The sequence below is a fragment of the Oryx dammah genome, unplaced genomic scaffold (genome assembly GCF_014754425.2).
Source record: "Oryx dammah isolate SB20612 unplaced genomic scaffold, SCBI_Odam_1.1 HiC_scaffold_28, whole genome shotgun sequence".
NCBI classification, from domain to species: domain Eukaryota; kingdom Metazoa; phylum Chordata; class Mammalia; order Artiodactyla; family Bovidae; genus Oryx; species Oryx dammah.
The window spans coordinates 89,084,432-89,110,908 of NW_024070212.1; the positions used below are offsets into that span (position 1 = coordinate 89,084,432).

Below are 26,477 nucleotides of genomic sequence, written 5' to 3' on the forward strand. Positions count from 1 at the left end.
TATCGTCATAAGGAGGCTTCTATACTATGAATATATTATATATTAAAGAGAAAATGGGCTTCCCTGGTGTCTCAGATGGTAAAGAATCTGCCTGCAATACAGGAGACCTGGGTTTGATCTCTGAGTCAGGAAGATTCCCTGGAGAAGGAAAGGGCTACCCACTCCAGTATTCTTGCCTGGGGAATTCCATGGACAGAGGAGCCTGGTGAGCTACAATCCATAAAGTCGCAAAGAGTTGGACTCAAGTGAGCAACTGACACTTTCACTAAAGAGAAAATGATTTGTTTTTCATATTGAATTCAGTTATAAATAGAATTGGGCTGTTTTGCGAATTTTTTTTTCCTCCTTTAAAGTGCATAGTTTACCATCTTGATTAAGTAAGAGGCACATCAAAAGGAAATATTTTGGCCAGCTTCCATGGTGTGCTTCTGACTGGCTTCTCCACAGCAGCATTTATTGAATGCCTGAGAGAATGCAGGTACTATGCTAAATACCGAGCCTGAAAAAAGAAAATGTATGCAGCAGTCTCCCCACTGATAAGCAAAATCTGTTACTGGGGTTTTTTTTAAGTGTATTCTGAAGGATAATTTTACAGTGGATTCATTCACTCACTTACCAAGTATTTATCACTGTGCCAGGCACAGTTCTGTGTGTTTTACTGCACAGAGTTCAGTTTGTTTTAGGGAAGAAGAGTGATCTTGGCATTTATTGAGAATAGTTCTGTTTTTAGTAGAGATGTTTAGAAAACCAATAATGGCTAATAAGTAGCTGCTGTTGCTGTTTTATTAGCTATTTGTCAGATCATTGGCAGTTACTCTGACATGGAAACGTAAGTCCAACCATTTCAATTATAATTAGTGTTTATTATACTATAAGTAAATATATATTAATAATATAAATATATCCTGCTATTAGTAAATAATGCTGTAACTATTTCTCAGTCTGTTCCTTTATCAGAATGTATATCTTCTGCTTTTAATAATCCCTTAAGAATCAAGGTTTCTATGATAAGTAGTTCCATATGTATGAATTTGGAATGATATCTGTGATTTCTACAACTACCTAAAATCTCAATAAAGTGTATTGTTTCATTTACTTTACTAAGGTTTTTCCGAGTCTGATGAGAATTGTAAAAGATTTATGGATAGGTGTATGCCTGAAGCATTTAAAAAGGTAAGAAAAATGCTGGGCTGATTTTTTTTTTTTTTTTTGGTGGGGGTGAAGCTGAACAGGCTTTTTATTTCAGTTTTAGCTTTTCATATGTGAGCCCAGTTTATGAATCCTGTTCAACTGAGGAATGCTCTAATATGAAAAAAGTAGCTCTGAATTTGGGGCTCAGAAATTATTTGTTTCTTCTGTATTTATTGTTTGCTCATTGCTTCATTTAATATTGCTTTTACTTTCTTCTATTTAACTGCTAAAGAGTAGATTAAGGCTTATACTAGGAAATTAGACATCTTACTAAACTATGGATTGTGGCACTTAGATAATATTTATTTATGAAAATATAGGTTGTTTTGTACTCACTATTCTACTGAGACAGAAGTGGATGTTTAAACTACAGAAAGTTTAACTGGATTGAATATTGTATCTGGCAAAACGTCATGCAGATGGCAGCATCTCTTTTGGACCTAGACTGATATGCTTGCCCCCATTCTGGTCACATCTCTTATAAAGCAGTTTTTCTTAATAGAATAGAAGATCACAGGACTTGTGTTTCTGAAAGCAGTCTAACTCAGCATGGCTGCCTTTGCAGGACCTGAGTCCTGAATCCCAGCAAGAGCAGAAACGATGTCACAGACACTGTTGTTTTTCCCAGCATATAGCCAGTGCCAAGAACAGAGAAAGAGCTCAGTAAATCTTTGTTGAATGAATAAATGAGTCTCCTGCAGTCTCAATAGCTCTGGGTTTTGACATCTATTTTTGTCTCAAATGCAAGTAAGTTACTAAAACTACAGATGGATGAAGTTTGTATTTATCATAAAACCCAGCAAAATAAACTGTTCATTTGCAAACTCTTATTCCCGTCTGCATTTTGACAGAATCTCCATTGATTCAAGGCTTAAGGGAGAACAAAACTTAATTTTAGGATTGAAAACAGCTTCATCTTTGTAAAAAGGGAGAACTCTTTTGAAATTGTCATTTGGGCCAGGATTGTATAGAATCAAGATTTCTCTTCATTTTGGATGAATTCATCTACGATTTTGTAGTTTTGCAGTTGTAACTTTTTAAAGAATTTTGTTAAGAATTATAGTAGCTGTTAAAAATAGCAGCACTTTTATAATGTAGCACACTGGTCACAGGAGACACCCTCTCCCAACAACTCAAGAGATGACCACCCTACACATGGACATCACCACTTGGTCAATACAAAAATCAGATTGATTATATTCTGTGCAGCTAAAGATGGAGAGACTATCCAGTCAGCAAAAACAAGACTGGGAGCTGACTGTGGCTCAGATCATTAACTCCTTATTCAAAATTTGGGCATAAATTGAAGACAGTAGGGAAAACCACTAGACCATTCAGGTATGACCTAAATCAAATTCCTTATAATTATACAGTAGAGGTGACAAATAGATTTAAGGAATTAGATCTGGTAGACAAGAGTGCCTGAAGAACTTTGAATGGAGGTTTATAATATTGTACAGGAGTCAGTGACCAAAACGATCCCCAAGAAAAAGAAATGCAAGAAGGCAAAGTGGTTGTCTGAGACAGCCTTACAAATAGCTAAGAAAAGAAGAGAAGCAAAAGGCAAAGGAGAACGGGAAAGATATACCCATATGAAAACAGAATTCCAGAGAATAACAAGGAGAGATAAGAAGGCCTTTTTAAATGAACAATGCAAAGAAATAGAGGAAAACAATAGAATGGTAAAGTCTAGAGATCTCGTCAGGAAAATTGGAGATATCAAATGAACATTTTATGCCAAGATACCAGAGCACCTGACCTGCCTCTTTAGAAACCTATATGCAGGTCAGGAAGCAACAGTTAGAACTGGACATGGAACAACAGACTGGTTCCAAATAGGAAAAGGAGTACATCAAGGCTGTATATTGTCACCCTGCTTATTTAACTTCTATGCAGAGTACATCATGAGAAACGCTGGGCTGGATGAAGCACAAGCTGGAATCAAGATTGCCGAGAGAAATATCAGTAATCTCAGATATGCAGATGACACCATCCTTATGGCAGAAAGTGAAGAGGAACTAAAAAGCCTCTTGATAAAAGTGAAAGTGGAGAGTGAACAAGTTGGCTTAAAGCTCAACATTCAGAAAATGAAGATCATGGCATCTGGTCCCATCACTTCATGGGAAATAGATGGGGAAACAGTGGAAACAGTGTCAGACTTTATTTTGGGGGGCTCCAAAATCACTGCAGATGGTGACTGCAGTCATGAAATTAAAAGATGCTTACTCCTTGGAAGAAAAGTTATGACCAACCTAGATAGTATATTCAAAAGCAGAGACATAACTTTGTCAACAAAGGTCCGTCTAGTCAATGCTATGGTTTTTCCTGTGGTCATGTATGGATGTGAGAGTTGGACTGTGAAGAAGGCTGAGCACTGAAGAATTGATGCTTTTGAACTGTGATGTTGGAGAAGACTCCTGAGAGTCCCTTGGACTGCAAGGAGATCCAACCAGTCCATTCTGAAGGAGATCAGCCCTGGGATTTATTTGGAAGGAATGATGCTAAAGCTGAAATTCCAGTTCTTTGGACACCTCATGCGAAGAGTTGACTCATTGGAAAGGACCCTGATGCTGGAAGGGATTGGGGGCAGGAGGAGGAGGGGACGACCGAGGATGAGATGGCTGGATGGCATCACTGACTTGATGGACGTGAGTCTGAGTGAACTCCGGTTGTTGGTGATGGACAAGGAGGCCTGGCATGCTGCGATTCATGGGGTCACAAAGAGTCGGACACGACTGAGCAACTGAATTGAACTGTGCACAATAAAGGACAGAAATGGCAAGGACCTGACAGAAGCGGAAGAGCTTAAGAAGAGGTGGCAAGAATACACAGACCTACATAAAAAAGTCTTAATGACTCATAACCACAATGTTGTTACCCAATCACTCACCTAGAGCCAAGACATCCTGGAATGCAAAGTCAAATGGGTATTAGGAAGCCTTACAATAAACAAAGCTAGCAGAGGTGATGGAAGTCTAGTTGAGCTATTTCAGATCCTAAAAGATTATGCTGTTAAAGTGCTACACTCAATATGCCAGCAAATTTGCAAAGCTCAAAACAGTGGCTATAGAACTGGAAAAGTTCAGTTTTCATTCCATTCCCAAAGAAAGACAATGACAAAGAATGTTCCAACTACCATATAATTGCACTCATTTCATATGCTAGAATGGTAATGCTCAAAACCCTCAAGTTAGGCTTAAGCAGTATGTAAACTGAGTACTTCCAGATTTACAAACTGGATTTAGAAAAGACAGAGAAACCAGAGATCAAAGTGCCAACATCCACTGGACCATAGAAAAAGCAAGGGAATTATAGAAAAACATCCATTGCTGCTTCATTGACTATGCTAAAGCCTTTGACTGTGTGGATCACAACAAACTATGGAAAACTGTTTAAAAGAGATGGAAATATCAGACTCTCTTACCTGACTCCTGAGAAACCTCTATGCAGGTCAAGAAGCAACAGTTAGAACCAGACTGGTTCAAAATGGGGAAAAGAGTGCATCAAGTCTTTATATTGTCACTCTACTTATTTATATGCAGAGTACATCATGTGAAATGCTGGGCTGAATGAATCACAAGCTGGAGTCCAGATTGCTGGGAGAAATAACAACCTCAGATATGCAGGTGATACCATTCTAAAGGTAGAAAATGAAAGGGAACTAAAGAGCTTCTTGATGAGGGTGATAGAAAAGTGAAAAAGCTGGTTTAAAACTCAAAAACTAAGTTTCAAAAAGCTAAGATCATGGCATCTAGTCCCATCACTTCATGGCAAATAGATGGGGAAAAATGAAAACAGTGGCAGATTTTATTTTCTTGGGCTCCAGATTCACTGTGGATGGTTACTGCAGCCACAAAATTAAAAGACACTTGCTCCTTGGAAGAAAAGCTATGACAAACCTAGACAGTGTATTAAAAAGCAGAGACATTACTTTGCTGACAGAGGTCCATATAGTCAAAGCTGTGGTTTTTCCAGTAGTCATGTATGGGCGTCATAGTTGGACCAGAAAGAAAACTGAACACCAAAGAATTAATGCTTTTAAATTGTGGTGCTGGAAAAGACTCTTGAGAGTCCCTTGGATAGCACAGAGATCAAACTAGTCAGTTCTAAAGGAAGTCAACCCCGAATATTCATTGGAAGCACTGATGCTGAAGCTGCAATACTTTGGCCACCTGATGCAAGGAGCTGACTCATTGGGAAAGACCCTGATGCTAGAAAAGATTGAGGGCAGGAAGAGAAGGAGGTGACAGAGAATGAGATGGTTAGATAGTGTCACCAACTCAATGGACTTGAATTTGAACAAATCCAGGGAGACAGTGAAGGACAGGGAAGCCTTGCATGTGGAGTCCATGGAATCCCAAAGAGTTGGACATGACTTAGTGAGTGAACAGCAACAACAGCAGCAAACTGTAATAGTGTACCAAATGGTCAAGTGGTTGTTGGGAGTTGTTTCCTATAAAACTCTGAGCACAAAAGTACCTTGCATTGTGTTCATTGTCATTCGATTCTTAGAATTTAGAGCTATTAAAAAGATTTCTCTACACCAGAAGTGCTACAGAATTCCATGTTTGTTTAGACTTGTGCTTCCTGATATGATAAATCTCTCCCTGCCCTCTTCCCTGGGATTTTCTTACAAGCTGCCTGTTTTTTAAAAGCAGGAAAAAAAAAAAAAAAGAATTAAGAGTATAAATAATAAGCAGTTGTGTGAGTCAGGTGCAGAAAAGGAGTTCTGCTGTAATTTCTACTTTCTTCACCTTTCACCTTCAGGCTAGCCTAGATTCTAGTGTATTCAGGCAGGTACAAGCATGTAAATCTGGTCATAGCGCATAGTAATGTTTAAACCTTGTATACCTTTTCCCCACTCGGTGCTGCTTGTCTTGCCCCCCTTTCTCTGGAAGGTAGCAAAACTGAACAAATGAGATGGCAACAGAGGGAGTGGTGCTTAGCTCACATAAATTTTATTTTGTTACATGTGCTTAGTCGTTCAGTCCTGTCCAACGCTTTGCAACCCCATGGACTGTAGCCTGCCAGGCTCCTCTGTCTGTGGGCATTTTTGTTGTTACATGGAGCTTCTTAAATCTTAATCTCTGCTTTATTTTGCTTTATTATATATGTTTTAAGGACAGGAAGGATAGATAGGCAGGCAAAAGAATTCTGGCAATAAAGATTAACTTATTGGCTTATATAAAATCAGTCTTACGGTTATTGTTCATTTGAGCAAGTGGTGCAGTTAATTGCTATATAGAAAGTCTGAAGCTGAGGTTTTCCTTTGATGCTAAAGAAGTTTGGATTATTTCAGGATCTTAGCCCTCTTGTTAAGCAGTTCTCGATGTAGCCAAGGTGAAATTTTTATAGCGCAATATTTTCCCTCTCAATGGAAATCTTACAAAAACATGAAACCACTGTACCCATTTGCTAGTATTTTATTAAGTGGAATCCTTTGATTTCTCATTCCCTGTTCTGGTGGTTATTCCTGAGTTAGACTTCCCCAAGTACTTAGATCAAAATTTGGGAAACTCCAAAGATGAAGATTTTAGATTCGTATGTGCCTTTTCCTTCCTTCCTTTTTTTTTTTTTAATCTAAGATACTGATTATAAGATGTACCATTATGTTATACTCTGTGTTTTATATTTCAGAAAAATAACTGCAAAGTAAACAGTGTTATAATGCCTTATCACTTAGAGCTATTTTGATTTACTTAAACTTAAAAAAAAATTGAATATTAACTTTTCTGCACACCAGAAAGGAAAACACAGTCAAAATGAATTGGCAAGGTATTCCTAAAAAAATTTTTCCCACTCAGAGCCCTGCTGCCATCTGGTCAACGGGTGGGAAGATCCATTTCTGTTTCTGAGGTATAAATAATATGAAGAGAATGTGCATGTTCAAATCATGAAATACAGCATCCATTTCTTAGATTCCAGGAATGTTGATTAATAGTGACAAAACACACCATAAAACCTTGCTAATACTTTTACATTCATTATACCTTTTGATATTAATATTTGTAACATCTCTGTTAAGTGGGTAGGAGTTATGCCTGTTTTGAGACAGGAGAACTGAGTCTCTGAGAACTCAGGTAAATTTGTCCAAGGCCACACAGCTAGGAAATAGTACCAGAAGTGAGCTCAGGTTCTTTTTTGCTCTTTACCATTTCACTTCCCCTGGTAATAATGAAAGGTAGAGAAACAATAAACATTCTCTTTTAACAAACTGTTTTAATATAAGGGAATTAAAGTTCAAAAAGCTAAGTGTTGACTGAAGTAAATGAACGAGTAAATGGACTGCAGCTATGGGTCTGTTAAAGCAAGTCATCTGCATAAAAGTATTTTAATAATAATCACTTGATTATTATAAAGATTGCACTCATAACTGCAGACATTTTTCTTTCTTTCTTTCTTTCTTTCTTTCTTTCCAAATAAGACTCTAAACTGCCCTCTCTGTTTTTATAGCTCCTGACATCAAGTGCTGTTCACAAGTGGGGTACTGAAATTCATGAAGGGATCTACAACATGTTGATGCTATTAATAGAACTGGTTGCAGAAAGAATAAAACAAGATCCAATTCCCACTGGTCTGCTAGCTGTGCTTACAATGGTACAGTATGTCTAAAATGAAGTACTTTGCATTTTGGTTTTGTTTAACATACCTACTACCTTCTGACTAGTAATTAGTAATGAGTCATAATGATATTATCATTAAAGACATTCTTCCATTTTATTTTTAAAGTAGAGCAGCCATTCTATGCTTTCAGTTTTAAAGAAATATATTAAATAGAATGAATAAAATGATTAAATTGCTTAATGATTATTAGAATGGTTAAATAGCTTTCCCTTTTTTCTCCCTTATTATTCACATCACAAATACTATCATATAGGGTGCTGATGTAGTTTGGTTTCCAGGCTTTCCTCTGATTAGTAACAGTAGCTGCAAGAGGAAGCGGGGCTCGTGTATTCCCTCCTAACTTTTTTTGCTGGGGCCGTCTCAGGCAGCATCCAAGATCTTAGTTCCCCAATCAGGTACACAGCCCATGCCCCTTGGACTGGGAGCGTGGAGTCTTAACCACTGGACTGCCAGAAGTCCCTGCCTCCTAACTTCTGTCTTCACTGCCTTATTGCCCATCTCCACTGGTGGTGGCCCTAGGACATTTGCAGCATTGGCTTCACCTCGCCTTGGCTCAGACCTCTGGTCCTAAGCCCTCCTTCTCTTTCCCCATAGCAAACATTGAGTGAAGCAGGAGAGTAGTACTTTGGCCATTTGCTCCTCCTCAGCACTTGCTAAGGAGTATGTTTTGTTGAGATACTTGAAAGATTCTATTAATGAGGAAGTCCAAGGTGATATTTTTATCTTCTTTTCTAATGCTAATATGTGTTGCTATAGAAATAGATAATAATAATGTTTCTCTGTTCTGTTTGAATCTAGGCTTTCAATCCTGATAATGAATACCATTTTAAAAACAGAATGAAAGTGTCTCAAAGGAATTGGGCAGAAGTATTTGGAGAGGGGAATATGTTTGCTATTTCACCTGTATCTACTTTCCAAAAGGTAAACATAGTTTTTTTTTCATAGTTTTATGTATTGAAAAAGATTTGTCTACCACAAAAATGACAGTTTACATGGAAAGATTAAAATAGCCCATGAAAAATGGCAAATACTCCATGTAGCTCTTAAAATAGCTCAATATTTCAACAGTTTTTTCAGCTATTGCATATTTTTCCATAGCTGTTAATTAACTTCGTGAGGAACTTTATAGATTTGAAATGTTTAATGAATAAGAAATAACTGCATGACATGAAAAGTGCCCTATTTATTGAATTACCAGAACCCCTGTTTAATGGGTGTCCCAGTTTCTTAGAGACATCTGAGAAGCTAGAGCATTTGAAATTACTTGAAATGACTAGTTATTGCTAGAAAAAATAATAATTAAATCTCATGTATAATTTTCTTCTAAACTCCACAAGCTTTAGAGCTTTTGTTTTTTTTTTTCAAGCACAGGCCAATATCTTCATTTTATATTTAAAAGTCTACAATGTGCCAATAACATACCCACAAAGAGCTCATAATTCAAACAGTTTGTTGATCAAACACTGTTTTGGTTTTGGAGAAATATTTGAAAGAAGTCAACAGAGTAGATAAGAAACTTGTCCATTGCTTTAGTAGAAGCAGAGGTTTAGTTCATTGATTGTTCATTGAACATTTGCTGTGTGTCTGGCATTATTCTAGATTTTGGAGATATAAATAAATAGTTCTTGCATAGATAGTTCTTGCCCTTAGTATAGAGTAATAAGACATGGTTTCTAACTTACAGCATAGTGAAGGAAATAGGAAATTAAAAAAATCACAGTGTAACAAACAACAGGTGCAATTGTAATAATAATGTGCTATTCATGGGATATAGGGAAAGGAGTTGCCACCTTGGAGGGTCAGGCAGTACTCCAGGGAGGAGGTGAGAGCTGAGTGGAAAGGACAGTGAGTATATCCTGTGAAATTTAACCTCCACAGCAACTCTGTGAGTTAGGTATTATTTTTACCCCCATTCTGTAGATGAGAAATTTGAGGCACACAGAGGTTAACTACTTGTCCAAATTCACAAGCCTAGTTATATCAGGGACCTATGTGAGTTAGCTCTGTAGTCTGAATTCTGTATATAGCCTTGCCTCTCAAGATATTAAAATCTCATTTTCAATATTGTCATGACTATGAAATGACAAATGTATACAAAAACACTGAACACAGTGGGTCACTTTAGTAAGTACTCAGCAAATGTTCTTTCTCTCCCCTGCCCAGTGTATATATGCAGCAACGGACACCCAGAAACGTTCAGTCTCTAATTTCCTCTCATTACCATGAAAGGAATTCTCTCTCGTGCAAAGGCCCTGTGTACCCTCTCCTCTCCAGTTGCCTTCTCAAGCATTTTACACCTTAGCATTTCTGTTCTTTCTTTGGTACGCTCAGTTTTTCTCTCTTTATCAGTTCCTCCCATTGTGTATCACATGGTCTAGTGTTTTCCTGTCTTTAAACTTCTGCCTTTGACGCTGCATCCACCTCTAGCTTCAGCATTGTGCTCTGTCCCTCTTCACAACCAACCAGATGAAAGCTTCCATGTCCTTCCCTCTCAGTTATTCTTTCAGTGCTTACTCTGACATTTTAACTTATAGCCTAAACAAAGTATACATTTCATCACTATCCTTACCGTCCTCTGAGCAGTACATGAAAATCTTAGTATGTTCTGTGTGCCATTCCTCACCTGCCTCCTCCTTTTGTCTTTATTATGCATTGTCTTGGTCCTCTCCTGTCTCATTTTATTCCCCTCAAATAGGCACCATCCACCTGATTTCAGGCAGTGCTTTGACTCAGCCCTGTTTACAGCATGTACCTCTGTACCATTCCGTCTGTATTTCAGGCCTTCCATTGGGATAATTTTCCTTCTTCCTGGAGTGCCTTCTGTAAATTGTCCTCTCATAAGGGGTCCATTGGTGGCTGAGTCTTTGTTTTCGATGGCCTAACCATGGGAAATAGATGGGGAAACAGTAGAGACAGTGTCAGACTTTATTTTTGGGGGTTCCAAAATCACTGCAGATGGTGACTGCAGCCATGAAATTAAAAGATGCTTACTCCTTGGAAGAAAAGTTATGACCAACCTAGATAGTATATTCAAAAGCAGAGACATTACTTTGCCAACTAAGGTCCGTCTAGTCAAGGCTACGGTTTTTCCTGTGGTCATGTATGGATGTGAGAGTTGGACTGTGAAGAAGGCTGAGCACTAAAGAATTGATACTTTTGAACTGTGGTGTTGGAGAAGACTCTTGAGAGTCCCTTGGACTGCAAGGAGATCCAACCAGTCCATTCTGAAGGAGATCAACCCTGGGATTTCTTTGGAAGGAATGATGCTAAAGCTGAAGCTCCAGTACTTTGGCCACCTCATGCGAAGAGTTGACTCATTGGAAAAGACTGATGCTGGGAGAGATTGGGGGCAGGAGGAGAAGGGGACGACAGAGGATGAGATGGCTGGATGGCATCACTGACTCGATGGACATGAGTCTGAGTGAACTCCGGGAGATGGTGATGGACAGGGAGGCCTGATGTGCTGCGATTCATGGGGTCGCAAAGAATTGGACACGACTGAGTGACTGAACTGAACTGAAGCTTAATTTTATTTCCTGTTACTTGAAGAACATTTTTTCTGGGTTTTAAATTCTAGATTGACATATGTTTTGTGTCAGAATATCACAGATATCATTTCAGTGTCTTCTGGCCTTGAGTATTGCTTTTGAAAGTTGGCTGATGGTCTGACTGTTGTTTGGTTTTAAGAAGTCTCTTTTCATGGCTATTTTTTGAGACCTGTTTCTCTTAGATATTTGGCAGTTTGACTCTCACTGCAGTTAACTGAGATATTCTGTTTATTTTGCCTCAGATGCATTGAATTTCCAAAACTAAACATGTATATCTTGTATCAATTCTGGAAAATTCTCAGCCATTACCTTTTAAGATACTGCCTTTTCCCCAGTAGGCTCTTCTTCTAGAACTATGGCTATATGTTCAACCTTCTCATTCTGTCCTTATGTCCCTTAACCTCTTTCATATATTTTATCTGTTTGTTTTCCTGTGCATTGTTTGAGATGACGTTTTTCAGATCTGTGGTCCAGTTCGACTCTGCTTGTTTCTAATTATCTCATATTCTTGAGTCATATTTTCAATCTCCTCCTTGTTTAATGCTTAACTTATATGCTATGTCTGATATCTAAGAGCTGGTCTGATTCTGCCAACTTTTACTCACTTGTTTGTTTATGTGTGTAGAAAAACATATTTATACTTGTTTCTTTATTTTTCTATGAACTTATGTTTCTTGGAATTTAGGAACATTTTTTGAGGCCTGAGTTGCAAGTTCTTTCCTCCAAAAAGGATTTACTTCTTCTGGGTGCCTGGGAATACTATGATTTGGGACCACTTTAGAATAAATATTCAACTCAAGGTTTTTCAGACCATAAAGTCAATTTGAATTAGAGCAGCAAAGCCATGTGAGGACAATTAGATGTTTATAAATTCCTGGAGAATTTTTTTCTCCTCACCATCCAGTATCAGAGTCAAGGTAGGCTTGTTGTTTCCATTCCACAGTAAGTTTATTTCAGTTCACCTTACATTCAGGCTGTAGCGCTTTGGGTTCTTGCTTTCTGTGACAACCTCTTCTTAGTATCTGAGCCCCATACTGGTGTTGTGTCCTGCTTCTGAGCCACTGTAAGGCTATGAAAATGGAAGCTAGAGATCCCCTCAGTTCCATAGATGCCTGCAGCATGATAGCTGGCCTCATGATTTGTTTACTTCACAGGATTTCTGCTTTCTCTCTCTCTCTCTTTTTTTTTTTTTTTTTTTGGTTACACTTCTGATGTTTTGCCGACTCAGTTCTATGTTTTAAAAGATTTTTTTTTAATTTGTTTAAGATTTTTTTAAGCTGTGGTAGCTCTTTGTTGCTGTGAACAGGCTCTCTCTAGCTGCAGTGAGTGGGGACTACTCTCCAGGTGCAGTGTGGTGACTTCTCTTGTGGGGCACAGCTTCTAGGCGTGCAGGCTTCAGCAGTTGCACACGTGGGCTCAGTAGCTGTGGTGCATGGGCTTAGTTGCTCCGCAGCATGTGCTATCTTCCTAGACCAGGGATTGAACCGGAGTCCCTTGCATTGCAAGAAAGAGTCTTAACTACTGGACCACCAGGGAAGCCCTTAAATGTTTTATGTTAGTTGTTTTCAGTTGGAGAGATGTTTGAGGCAGCTAGACTGAAGTCTCCATTAGATCTTCTAGGCATTCCATCCCTCCTCCTTTTGCCACCAGTTCACTGAAACTGCTGTCATTAAGGTACTGTGCTTCTGGATCCAGAGGAACTATCTCTTGCCCCAGTCAGCATCATGCTCACAGTTTCTTCTTCCTTGAAACTTCCTTCCTACAGTCTCCTGCTTTCTGCATGCCCCCTCAGCTACCTCTCCTTTCTTGACTCATCCAGAGCCGCCTTCTCTTCGTTCACCATACTCTCTGCAAGAAATAGCTTCCATTCTTACAGATCTAAATGTCATCTTTGTGCTGATGGCCCTCTGCTTTATATCTCTGTGGCCCAGACCTCTTTCCTGAGCACAGCAGACTTGGAGAGCCAGCTGTCTCCACTTGGTTACCACGGAGACATCTCAGACTGTGCCTGAAGCACAACTTCATTATTTTTCCCCAGCCTTCATTCTCTACCCTTTCAGTAAATGGCATCACCATCTACCTAGACACCCAAGCTGAAAACATAGGAATCAGCCATGATTCGTATTCATATCCAAAGCATAAACAGGCCCTTTGATTTGATCTCACATAGATCTTCGGTTGGCGTCTCTCTGTGTCTTCTGCCACCATCCCACTTCAAACACCGTCGTGTCCTGCCCAGTTACTACACTAGTCTTCCCTCTGGTATCTCTGCTCTTCACTCTTCATTCATCCTTTCCTTTCCATTCTCCACATAATTGCAAGAGTCCCCTTAAAACATAAAATGTATCATTTTCTTGCTTTAAACACCTCTGTTGCTTTCCTTCTAATCACAGTCTACAAATTTCTGCATGTTCCAGCTTTTCTTCTCTCTACAGTTTAATCTGTGCCATTCTCCCCTGCTCACCACCTCCCAGTTGGGAGAGTTGCCCCTCCGTTTTTCAAATGAAGGTAGGCTTTTCTGCCTTCCCCAAACAGGACCTTTTCCATTTTAGCCTCTCTGCCTGGACTGTTCTTTGAATGGCTAAATCTGTCTCATCCTTTAAGTTCTAGATTAAAGACCGCCTTTTCAAAGAGATTTTCTATGACCACTACTCTGAACAGACTGGGCTCTTATTTCTCATTTGAGGGCCTTTTGTGGAAATGCACAACCTGAATGAATTATGTGTTGGTTTACTTGTCTTTATCAACCCTGCTGGAATATGAATCCCATGAAAGCACGTAGCACATCTCTTCTTCATCACTGTTCTGTATCCAGCCACTGGAACATTATGCAGCTTCTAGAACAGTGAATGCCTGAGAGAGGAAACAAAGGAAGAAAGGGAGGAGAAAAGAAGTGCTTACTCCAGGACACTAATTAATGGTACAGCTAGGACTAAATCTTCAATCTCTTGATTTGCTACTCTGAGTTAATAATTATTTATCCTGTACCTCAGAAAGCTTAAACAACTGATCTCACCTACCCAAAATGCATAAATGCTTTGTATTGTAGCAATCCCATCAACATACAGACTGACTTCTAAATTGTTTTCAGTAATGTCAAAGATTCACATTAAGAAACATTTGGGAAAACCTTTTGAAATAATGTTAAATTGTTTTCCAACTTTGTGATTTAGGATAAAAGAAATACAAGAGTTAGTAGGGAAGTTTTTGTATTGCCATTTCAGTTTCTGTTTTCTTTTCTCATAGGAGCCTCATGGATGGCTTGTGGATTTGGTAAATAAGGTATACAGCTTTTATTAATATGGGCATGTTTTTCATTTTCTAATGAGCTTTCCTAGAGTTTCAGGTAGATGACAGCTACAGAGAATAATCAAATATGTTTTATCATTTCTTCCTCTTTTATATGTGCTGTTTAAACAGATAAACATCAGCTTTAGGACTTAGTACATCTCCTGTAGCGTATCACAGGAGCATTAGAATCATCTTTGTGGTGACTCTGAAGACCAGGGTTATAAGCACATTGATAAACTAGAATGTGAGCTGTAGTTGCTTGCTAAATCATTAAAGTATAGTATTTTAAAATTAATGTATACCTTTTTTCTTCTCAGTTTGGAGAATTAGGTGGATTTGCGGTAATCCAAGCCAAGCTCCATTCAGAAGATATAGAACTTGGGGTAAGTTAAACCGCTGTATGTACACAGTGTGGAAGTTCACTTCATTGAGCTTGCTGTGTAACCCCCGGGACATTGTCTGGACACATTAAATTAAATGTTAAAACTCAAGTTAATCTTTATGGGAGTAGCTCCCATGGTTCTGATAAGCACAGAAATGTTTACTGTTTCTTAATCGTAATAACCAAATTTTAGGGTAGAGCGTTTGGTTGTGTTTTTTTGTTTTTGTTTTTCCACCACATTCATTTCTCTTTGTGATGTTTTTCTCTTAACTCCTTACTTGTAGTGGTTATATGAAATTATCTTGCTGTTTAGGGATAATTGCTGCGTGTGGCAAGTATATGTATACATAGCAATCTTTTGCCTCAGTTAAGTCACAATTTATTTATAGTACCAGAAGCAAATAAAATATATTAAGATTGTTCAGTCAGCTTTTTGGTATTACAGAGATTCGTAGGTGATAAAGGCCTGTAACTGGAGCTTAGAATCACCACTCAGGTACAGTTACCAGTATGTTTTCGTGTGAACTTCACTTTCTCAAAAAATTTAACCTTACGGTAAGGGGAATAACTTCATCTTCAATTTTTCACAGACTACTTGTTTGTAACTGAAAGCACTTCATTCTGTTCTCTAATCATTCAATTAGAAACTACTTATTATGTACTTGCCATATAGAAGACACTGTGCCAGCTACTGCAAATTGACCAGAGTAGAAAATGATGTTGTAAAACAATGTGCTTAAGTGATACAAATTGTGCTTAGAGTAATACCCGTTGTTTCTGTGGGACCGTGGCTGTTCAGCTAACCCCGATGGTCCATCTTTGCATGAAAGTAGTAACAACAGTCAAGGAGAGAGACTGGCGCTCTGCTTGGTAATAGACTATTGCTTGCTGCCTGCTGCTTACTCTTGAAGATCAGAGGTCAAGCAGATCATGAATACTTCTAGTGACACTGGTTAGAGGCCTCTTCTCCCTCCCTGAACCTTGACTAGGTTGTTAGGCTGACATTATGATCCCCATTAAACTGATCAAGTGTGTTAGAGAGGACTTTATTGACCTAGAAGATAATAGGTAGTGACTGGAAAAGCAAGACAAAACAAAACCTATTCAGACAGAAGGTTTTATCCAGCTTGCTTATTTCTCAAGAACTGGCTATGTAGGTCACTGGGCAATAATAGAAATAGACTTCATTTTTTTAAAAGGTTAAATGAAACACTCACTAATTTCCTGCAAAGTGTATTTAAACAAACAGAAGCTCGAAGTTTCTCCACTACTTGGATGAAAATTGGCTAATGGCGGATATATAGAAATCTAGGCTTGTCCTCGTTATCGGATGTCTTGAGGCTAAAGATTTCTCTAAGATTTTTCTCTTCTTTTTTCATTTCTGCTGATGGTGTCTTTTTGTGTCAGTTTTTCCCTAATGGCTTAAAATTTTTCTAATTTGCTTGAGGGATGTTCTCGTTGCCATCTCAAAGTTTATAAAAGTACTCATTTCATTTTATACTCAAAACAATTTCATTTTTTAAACTTAGTTCTCGAGTTCATTTAGAATTGGTTTATATATGTCACATAAGATAGAAATCTAGTTTTATTTTCTTCCAAAAGGGTAACTAATTATTTTAAGATCTTCTGAAGAACATTCCTTTTTTTTTCCCACAAGGTTTTCTTTTTCACTATTTTGATTTGTTGACTTTATAAAGTGTCTGAGTGAGTGTATACGTTATACGTGAATTGTTCCTGGACTTCTGTCATTCACTCACTCAGTCACTGCCATTTTGATACTGTTTCTCCACTATTTTCATTCTTGGTAGTGCCAACTTTGCTTAGCATCTTCCTTTTATCAGATTTTCTTGATCATTCTCATGTTTTTATTCTTCCAAATATAGGCAACGTGTCAGGATCTCCTGCAGAAAGTGCCACCAAGATCATGTGTGGAATTGTGTTCTGTTTGTAGGTGTAGAGAATTGACATGTTTATAGTACTAGTCCTTTCCCTTCAAGAACATGATCTTTCCTCATTTATTTGGACCATTTGTGTATTTCTGTAAAGTTTTATAGATTTCTTAATGAAAGCCTTAAATGTTTTCTTTGTTAAAGGCACATTTCATTCCTTTCCCAACTATTCTCTCATTTTTCAAATAAAAATTTGTATTACTCTACAATGTGAACTTTAGAATCATCTCATCCAAGCCTTGAAAGAAGTTTTATTGGCATAGTATGATTTAAGTTACATTAAATTTCTATAATAATTTAAATGAATTGACATCTTTATATCAGCTTTTCCTGCCCAAGAGTATGAAATGTTCTCTGACATATAAAAAAGGATTTGTTTAATGTTGAGAGGAAAGAACATGCTCACATTTATTTCTCACATTTGCTGTCTTTTTTTCAGGCAGTCTCAGCACTAGTGCAGCCCTTAGGGGTATGTGCAGAGTACCTCAATTCCTCAGTGGTACAGGTAAGGTAAACCATTTTACACTTATTTCAAAAGTGATCTAAGGCATACAAACAGTAAAAATTATCTTTTTATCAGGTTGTTCAGAATTGTGCCAATCAGAACAACTGCTTTTTATTAGCTATCCTTGTAGTGAAAATTTTATCAGAAGATAAATAAAAATGATTAATAAGTTATAGTTAACGTCTAAACATTTAAGGTTACTTATCTTTTCAATTTATCATTTTATCAAATATAATTACAGATTATAGCCCCCCCCCCCCTTTCTTCACTATAAAATAGGTGGCATATATCCCTACCCGCTTCACAGGGTTATTTAAGGATTCAGCATTACGTTAAACAGTGTTGAGTGGCCTGCTGGGCTCCCTCTAGCCAAGTCACTGAGAATCTGAGTAACAGTTTGACAGCACATCTTGTCTGCACGTCACCAAGTCATAGGATAGTCAGAGCTGTGAGTGTTGAGCTTTCTGATGCTTAGGGCCCATTGCACTTTCGGGTTGCCTTTCCATTTCAGTTAACAAATTTTACTGAATAAAATGTCATGTTGAAATACTTCCATTTATTATTTTCTTTATAAAAATATGTCTGTGAACCTTAGCTGTCACAGAGATTTTTTTAAAAATCACCGTAAATAGTTTTGAAAGCTTAGTGTCCTTTGGGAGCAAATGGTATGCACTGTTCCTTATTTCTAATGTCTAGGGTACATAAGGCCATTTTAACAAGGGAGATGGGATTTTTTTTTTTTAGTAGGTTCTGGAAATTTCTGTTATTTCTAAGCTTTAAGTGCCTTCTTTAGATTTCAGAGTAATTCTGCAAAATTATTTAAATGAAGCAGAGTGACTAAGTATTTCTTCATTCTGATATTAAGGTCTTTAGAGATATCTAGTGTTCTCTCACTTATAAGCATATGAATATAATCATTTGTTTTGTAGTGAAACACTGAAACATAAAGAGGCAAAGTGATTTGACTTAATAATTTAATAATCTATATTAGCAATTTAATAATTGGCTTTTTAATAATCAAAGCCAGGATTGAATTTTTAAATGTGTATTCTTTATCCATGCATTGCTCCATGGAAAGAGATTTAGTGCAAATATTCCAACTGCTACTTAATACTAAGTTCTTCAGAATTCCAGGTTTTATATATAAGACAGTGTTCTTCTAAAAAAAAGTTTATGAATTTCCAACCAAAGTATGTTTAACTTCCTGCAGTAGGAACTGAAACAACACCACATCCAACCTTAAATTCATTTAGCAATAAATTCATGCTGTAGTTACGTACATTAATACTGTCTCTAACACTTGCTCCTTTAGAAGACTAAAGTGAACCCTGGGACTTGGCGTCCCTATTTATCTGTAAAGTAGTAGTAGTACCCATACCTGTCCCACAGAGTTGTGGTAAAAGCTAAGTAAGGCTGGCACATGCTTGACAAGAACAATATGACTTGCCTCTTACCTGACAGCCCTCAGTTTTCACTATACAGTTGGCATAAGTGTAAATAAGGGAATTCTATGTGGATGATTGCATGATGGCATTTTAATTCATTGCTGATGTGTTCTTGGTTTGACAGCCAAATATTTCCTGGTCACCAGATAAGTTTAAAACTTATTTTACTTTTAAAAAATTTATTTTACTTAAAGACAAGTAATCATTTAGACCTTGCTAATTTTTCACTAGTTCTCATATATTACTTAGATTTAGTTATCTGGCTATGCTGCCATTCAGGAACAAACAGTATATTGTATGAGTCTTATCTGTAGGCCTCATTTACATATCAACTAACAAAAGTAAGTGCATAAAGCATCATATTTTTGTGGTTTGTGCTTCTGTTTATTCTTTTAAAATCAAATGCAAAATACTTTATTCCAAATGATACATACTCATGTTTAATACTTTAAGTCAGTCTGTGTGTCTTTGGTTGTCTTTGGCTGCTCTTCAAAGGACCCTTATAAGAAAGTAAAGAGGAACTGCACCCATATGATAGTAAAGAAGCTGAGGCTCAGAATCAGTTAAAAGGGTTTACTTGGGATGGTGTTAGTTAGTTAGTGGTAGTCTGATACTAGATTCAGATCTTTGCGTTGTACCTTCTTCTTTGTGAAATGTGAATGAAGAAGGATCTCCTCTCTAGTTTAAGGACAGATTCAAGGGTCCTTACTGACTTTAGCACTTTTTTCTTACAGCCCATGCTAGACCCAGTCATCCTTAATACAATCCAGGATGTGCGGAGTGTGGAGGAAAAGGACCTCAAAGATAAGGTAATACATCCCCAGTCTCGGGATTGCAGCGCATGTTGGTCCACAGAAGCAGAACCAGGACTTGGGGCAAGGTTCACATGTCATTGCTCTTTGGATTCCGGTCACATACAGCTCACATTAAATTAACCTTACATTTCCTGACCAAAAAAATGTTATTTTCTGAAGTACTGATTGGTTGGTGTTACTTCAGTCAATAAAATGAATGGAGGATTCTCAGTAAGTGACACCATTAAGAATTTAACATGCTGGTTTTAATAGTAGCACAATTGGTATAGCATTGAAGACGCTTTAAAATAATTTGGTACTAAAAGCTATCTAGAGTTGTTCTAACATGATTCATTTTGTCTGCCTTGACTTTCTCTCAGGCCCCTTCTCTTTTCTTTGCTCAGTCATGCACTGCACTGATTTTTGGTTAAAAGCAGAATGTAGTTCATCAACCATGTGAAGTATGAGATACCACTAGATCATGGTCACTGAATATGTCCTTTATTCCTATGTGTGGAAGAATTGGTATCAAAATGTTTTATTGGTTCCTTTTTGTTTTCTCTGTGTATGTGTATGTGTGTGTGTTTTGTTTTTAAATGAAAGAGATTGGTTAGCATCCCTGAGCTCTTGTCTGCCATCAAGTTACTCTGCATGCGCTTCCAACCAGATCTGGTGACCGTCGTGGACGACCTTCGACTAGACATCCTGCTGCGCATGCTGAAATCACCACATTTCAGTGCCAAAATGAATTCCCTCAAGGAAGTAAGTTTTGCACTTGTTTCTAGAAGACTTAAAGTATGGATACTCTTAAGTTCTTCCAAAAGTTGTTATTAATGTAAAAATGTTGGGAAATAAATAATAATAATTTCTTGTAATCCCACAAAAAGAGATAACAGTGATTATATATAAAATGGTCTGTGTTTACAATTGTCTGTTAATAAAGTAATACTTTCATATGTATTACGTTCAGAATTCATCCTATGAAGTAGTCAGTGTTCTAGTGAGATTTTTCTGGAACACAATTCCTAGGAATATGAAGTTTAAGGTTTACTTTTTACCCCAAGGGTACAATTACTTTTATTATATTTCAGATATGCACTTACTTAAACCAAATCTTTTAACTGGGGTTCAGGCAAAATTTTGTTTTGTTTACAACTGGAGTGGTCTAAGCAAAATGATGGAAATAAGATCTTGCAACTTCCTAAACTTTCCATGAGCATAGTTGGTTTTGGTGAGTGATAGGTGGGGCCAATAGAGTTCAGCCATAATTCCAATTATTTTCCTCCAGTTTTGTACTAATTAGGATCCTTGGCTACAAGTAACTCTTGATTCTTGAGTGAATCACTTGATCATTTGAGTGATTCTTGAATTATTTTAAATTAAAAGAAGAATTTAATAAAAGAAGGCTGGGCTATCTCATAAAAATAGCCAAACCTCGTAAGGTCAGAGACACGTGTGAGCAACAGGACCAACTAGAATCCAAGACCAAACCACTGCTAGGACTCTGTCCAGGTCTTATCTCTGCTTTTCTTTGTTCTCTCTCTCCATGCAGAGTGGCGTCTTCATAAGGTAGACATGGCCATGGATAGTTCTCATGACCAGGGAAGGACTGATGCTTTCTCTCGGGTCCCAAGTCTAGAATTTGGAGACATGCTCAGATTGAAGGTTGGGTCAGATGTGCTTCCCTGAGCCAGTCAGCAGTGGCCCAGGGAATGTGAGCTCTGTGTTCTTTTTAAAGACATTAAAAATAGGTAGTCTATTAACTTCTAATAACTGGCCTTTGATACATTTAGGCTAATTATCAGACTACATTGTAATACTGTAAAAGTCACAGGATATATGTGAAGATTTTGATTATGAATATTTGCATTAGATTAAAAATCACAATAATCCTGTCTTTTTAGGTAACCAAACTCATAGAAGATAGCACTTTATCCAAATCTGTGAAGAATGCTATAGATACAGACAGATTGTTAGATTGGCTAGTTGAAAACTCAGTTCTGTCAATCGCATTGGAAGGTAAGTTAACTTGCTTTAAAAAATTACCTAACTCATAAATAATATACTTTTGTGTTAAAAATGTATGAAATTGTTGCTTTGACTATATTAGCCTTTATTTATTTTTCTATTGTCATCTTTATTTTATACTAGCCTTTAAATAATCTTATAGCAAGTTCCTGTTGCTTTGAATTAATAGAATCATGTTTAGAAAGTCGGTGTTCATTATATCTGTCTGCCTCTCTGGTGTTTCTTCTCTTAGGCAACATAGACCAAGCACAATACTGTGATCGTATAAAGGGAATAATTGAACTCTTGGGCAGTAAACTGTCATTAGATGAGCTCACTAAAATTTGGAAGATACAGGTAAGTTGATCAGAATTGCTTTTGCCCTTTTCTGACATTTTTCATCAGAGAGGGAGAAGGATGGTGACTTACTGTCCATGGATAAATAAGTGTTAATTGAACTCAGAATATCTATGAACAGATTTTAAAATGAGGTACATAATACTCTCAACTGAAGCCCTCAAGATCATTTATAAAATGTGAAAGATTAGTATGTGTTTCTTGTAAACTTAATCAGTATAAATTGTTTTTAAGCCAGTTGAAAATATTTTGTTCTCCTCTTAATATGAATATGTCAGATTAAGAACTTGATTCTCAACTTTTTTTCTTTTTAGAGATTTAATGCTTCAGGAAATTAAAATAAGGCCAACTGATAACCACTAATAATGGTTGCTTCATGTAGTCTTACGTTTTATCATGCAAGTGTATGCTGATAGTCTAGAATCAATTTATTTTTGTTACTGTTTTACTTTTGCTTCTGTATATCTCTGGGGAAAGACTTGTGTTTTTCCAGGTTCCAAGACTTAACTTTTTCCCCAATGTCTTCTTTTCTAGTCGGGACAATCATCTACTGTGATTGAGAACATTCATACTATTATTGCTGCAGCAGCTGTCAAGTTTAATTCAGATCAGCTTAATCATTTGTTTGTTCTTATTCAGAAGGTATGTGCTCAAATGTGCTTTTGAATTTCTCTAAAATGAGGTCTCCGTCCTCTAGATTAGCAGTATTTAACCATACTCTTCTTAAACTTTTTTAGCCCAAGTTTAAAGTTTCTGCATATTTTGCCAGTGTGATCAAAACGGACTGGGGAGCAATTCTTATGTCTTGTCTTTTTCATTCTACAGAGCTGGGAGACTGAGAGCGATAGAGTGAGACAGAAGCTATTGAGCCTTATTGGACGAATAGGCCGGGAAGCTCGCTTTGAGACCACTTCTGGAAAGGCAGGAGAATCAAATTTTTCTAGCTCTAAGCGCTTAAAACAGCTTTATTTGCATATGGGCTGGCTCATCACATGTGGTTTACTGTAGGTGTTGGATGTGCTCTGGGAACTGGCTCATCTCCCCACGCTGCCCAGTAGCCTTATTCAGCAAGCTCTGGAGGAGCATCTGACAATCCTTAGTGATGCGTACGCAGTGAAAGAAGCAATCAAGAGGAGCTACATAATTAAATGCATAGAAGATATTAAAAGGGTTGGTTTTACTCTTGGTCCAGTTTTGTTGTCAGAGTAGTAGTATTGAGTAATTAGAACCAAATAATTTTCCTCCCCTGTTGTTTAAATTAAGCTAAATGTCCTGCATGGAAGCTCTTTAATCTGAGTCCAAAATTGGGAAATTATAGGTACTGCTTTTACCAAGTCACTTACATTTCTCTTAAAATTAATTTTCAGCCTGGAGAATGGTCAGGTCTGGATAAAAACAAGAAGGATGGATTCAAGGTAAGAATTTGCAGATGAGGTATAAGTAAAAGGTATACTAATTTAATAATTCTATTTAATAAATTGAGTTATAATTTTAAGATAATAGTAAATTATTATCGTGTTTTTTCAAGTAGTATTCAGATACAGACTGCTGTTTGAATATTTTCTTATGACCTGTGCTTTATTATTTAAAGCTTGGGGAATTATTGACTCACAAAGGGAAAAAAACCCAGAGTCCCATTCAAAGAGTAGTTTTACTATATTATTTTCATAAGATTATAAGACCTTCAACTTAGTTTTTCTTTTTAAAATTAAATCCAAAATATGCACAAGTTTAATAAATATCATGCCCATTTTTCTCCTGTAAGAGAGAAATGGAGGAATTCCCAAGAGTCAGAAGAGAGAAAGAAGGGGAGAAGGAGGCTCATTCAGTGCTGGCATGTAGTCATTTTTGGATGCTTGGTTCAGACATGGTCCTAAAGTGCTTCCCCAGAAGAGTGATTGTTCCGTGAGCACCTGCTGCTGGGATGCGTAGGGATGAGTGCATGGGAGCCCCTCCCCTCCAGGGCTTTGACCTCTAGGTGGCTGGAGGCTTCACGTCTCTCCTGGGTAAAGGGGTGCTGCAGAACGGGCAGCAATGGCTGTAGCTCTCCTGTCGCTGCAGTCCTTAAACATCAAGGCCCTCCTTGGAGAGGGCTGACCTCAGTGGTCACTCCCTGGAGCCGGCCTCCGTGGTTTCAGCAGCCCTGATTAGAGCACGTCTTCCTCCTCCACGCAGGCCCTCAGGTTGCTCAGATGAAACATGAAACCTCACAGCAAGAGGGGTTTCATTTCACTGTTGACTTAAGAAAAGACTTCAGTAAATAGCTAACCGCTTAACAGTTTTGTTGGTAAAGCGTATTTCTTGATTTTCCCCATAAGTATTTGTTTAAAGGATCTTGAATACTGCTAATTTACACTGGTAAATTCAGAGACTCATGTTAAGCACCCTTGGTAACTCATAGGCTTTTATTCTCCTGAATTATGCTTGGTCATAAAGTTTAGTTGGGGGCATTTAAGAACTTTGTGGGTTGTATTTCTGACATTGTAATTTGCTCACATGAATTTTCTACATTAAAATTATTCATAAACTGGAGCTGGTACCTCAGGTTATGATTAAATTATTCCTTTAATTCAACATTGCTCTCTTTCTACTCAGATACAATGTAAATTTTTCCAGTTTTCTCAGCTCAGCGATTCAGATAATTCAGCACCCTCTGTCTTTATGATTGAAACTCATCTAGAGCCATTTAAGCAGTTTAAATCTTTTGATACTAATAGTAAGAAAGAAAAGGTATCTGTAGAAAATGGTCTTTTCTTCACTGTAACAGATAGATTTCTTTATAGGTCTGAAGGTCAAAGCTGAAGGGACTTTTTCTTCCCTCCAGGGAAATGACTTGTGAAACCAGAAAATCCTTCCTGACCCCTGTTCCTTCCTTGTTACAGCTGAGCATTACTTTAGCCTTTCTAGCCAGTAGCATCGCTGCATCTTTATTGCTTCTCTTTGCAGTCACTTCACTCATGTCTGATGTTTTACAACAGAACTCAAAAAGTAACAGGGAGAATTTCGGAGTCATTTTGTTAGTCTTGAAAGAAATATTCTTCATTTTTTATATCCCACTGCTCCCAGTAAGGAAATTCTGATGTACCATTCCTTCATTGCAAATAATAAAAACTTGCATTTACGTAACACTTCTCCATTGACTGAGTGCTTTTGCAATACTTCTTAAAGTACCCGTGGCTGAAGGGGGGCAGTGGGAAGATCAAAGCCCCCGACATGACTCCAGGCAGGGGGGTGAGTTATATACTGCCACTAAAGGTGTTTTTCTATGCTATGCCCTTTCCTGCCAGGCAGCAAGGTGGGCTGACTGGGAATTATGTCTCCCTGCCAGGCTACACAGAAACTAAGCAAAGGGTAAGACAAGATCACCCACCTCTTACTCCCCTCCCACCCCCAGCTACCTCTACTCCTCCAACTGATTCCCTTTCCCTCTGCTTTTGACACTCTTAAAATTCCCAAGTTCCATTGTTGTGTTCAGAAATTCTGACCTTTATTTCTTAACTTTATTTCTGTAGATTCTGCCAGGATACCCTTGGCTTCCTTGGTCCTCTTTTCCTTTGCTTCCTTTATACCTTCCACTGTCTGCCCCCAACCCTTTCCCTCTTATTTCATTCTTTTTTACTTTAAAATTAAAAAGTTTAAATGTACGCATCCAAAAAATATTACTAAACAACAAAAAAAATCATTTTTACTTGATCAGTGGTGTTTGCCTATCCTTAAGTCATTATATGAAGTCCTCTTAGCACAGTGCCCAGCCAGCCTTTCAGTAAATGTTGGTTCCCTTCCTCTTACTTCCTCTGCTTCACCTGTGAAGACACTAAAATCATTTACACATACCTGAATGACCCCCACTTGACAAAATACATAACTGAAAGCAAAAATAGCAAGGTGTCCTCAGTACAGTCTCACAATGATGTGATTGATTAGCACAGGAGAAAATACTTTTTAAAAAGTGTCCACCTTGTAAAAATTTTTACTTTGGTTCTAGATAAATGGCTAAGTCTGGAAAAACAAGGCAGATAAAGAATTGGGATATTCAGCTTTGAGAAGTGAGAACTCAAGAAAGAATATGAAAGCTTTCTTTTAGATACTTTTAGGATTGTTAGAGACGTTTGATTCAGGTTAGTTTTTATGTCTCATAAGCAGTTATGGTAAAGGCATGTTTCAGTATCATAGATCACTGAATTGTCTAAGAAGACAATCTGACACAGAATGCGCTGTCTCCTGAGTTCCTCATCACTGGAAACACCAGAAGACAACTCTTTAACAAAAATGAATAAGGAGAGTTTAGGCACAGGTTTGCAGGCTAAACTAGTTGACCTCTACAGCTTCAGCTAACATTCAGTCTTAATTTGGATATACCATTAACTGCTACTTATGAAACCTC

General features: G+C 37.6%; 1 protein-coding gene and 1 long non-coding RNA gene across 3 annotated transcripts in view; one reads left to right on the forward strand and one right to left on the reverse strand.

Moving 5' to 3' along the window:
- LOC120856091 overlaps positions 1-21,235 on the reverse strand; it is a 21,704-nt gene extending 469 nt beyond the window's left edge. Inside the window, exons 1-2 of the long non-coding RNA XR_005719387.1 lie at positions 21,224-21,235; positions 12,373-12,377 (exon numbers count right to left, since the gene is read on the reverse strand). This is a non-coding gene — a long non-coding RNA (uncharacterized LOC120856091). The remainder of the gene's footprint in view (positions 1-12,372; positions 12,378-21,223) is intronic.
- Positions 1-26,477, forward strand: part of USP24 (ubiquitin specific peptidase 24) — a 162,731-nt gene that overhangs the window by 40,967 nt on the left and 95,287 nt on the right. The window contains exons 2-16 of one of the 2 annotated variants that reach the window (XM_040231060.1): positions 1,106-1,173; positions 7,645-7,788; positions 8,614-8,736; positions 14,610-14,645; positions 14,972-15,037; positions 17,425-17,490; positions 19,670-19,744; positions 20,333-20,491; positions 21,634-21,748; positions 21,990-22,093; positions 22,628-22,735; positions 22,919-23,014; positions 23,102-23,263; positions 23,461-23,508; positions 25,385-25,444. In XM_040231060.1, the coding sequence (XP_040086994.1) occupies positions 1,106-1,173; positions 7,645-7,788; positions 8,614-8,736; positions 14,610-14,645; positions 14,972-15,037; positions 17,425-17,490; positions 19,670-19,744; positions 20,333-20,491; positions 21,634-21,748; positions 21,990-22,093; positions 22,628-22,735; positions 22,919-23,014; positions 23,102-23,263; positions 23,461-23,508; positions 25,385-25,444 (1,430 nt within the window). The remainder of the gene's footprint in view (positions 1-1,105; positions 1,174-7,644; positions 7,789-8,613; positions 8,737-14,609; positions 14,646-14,971; positions 15,038-17,424; positions 17,491-19,669; positions 19,745-20,332; positions 20,492-21,633; positions 21,749-21,989; positions 22,094-22,627; positions 22,736-22,918; positions 23,015-23,101; positions 23,264-23,460; positions 23,509-25,384; positions 25,445-26,477) is intronic. The other variant, XM_040231059.1, reaches the window with a different exon arrangement.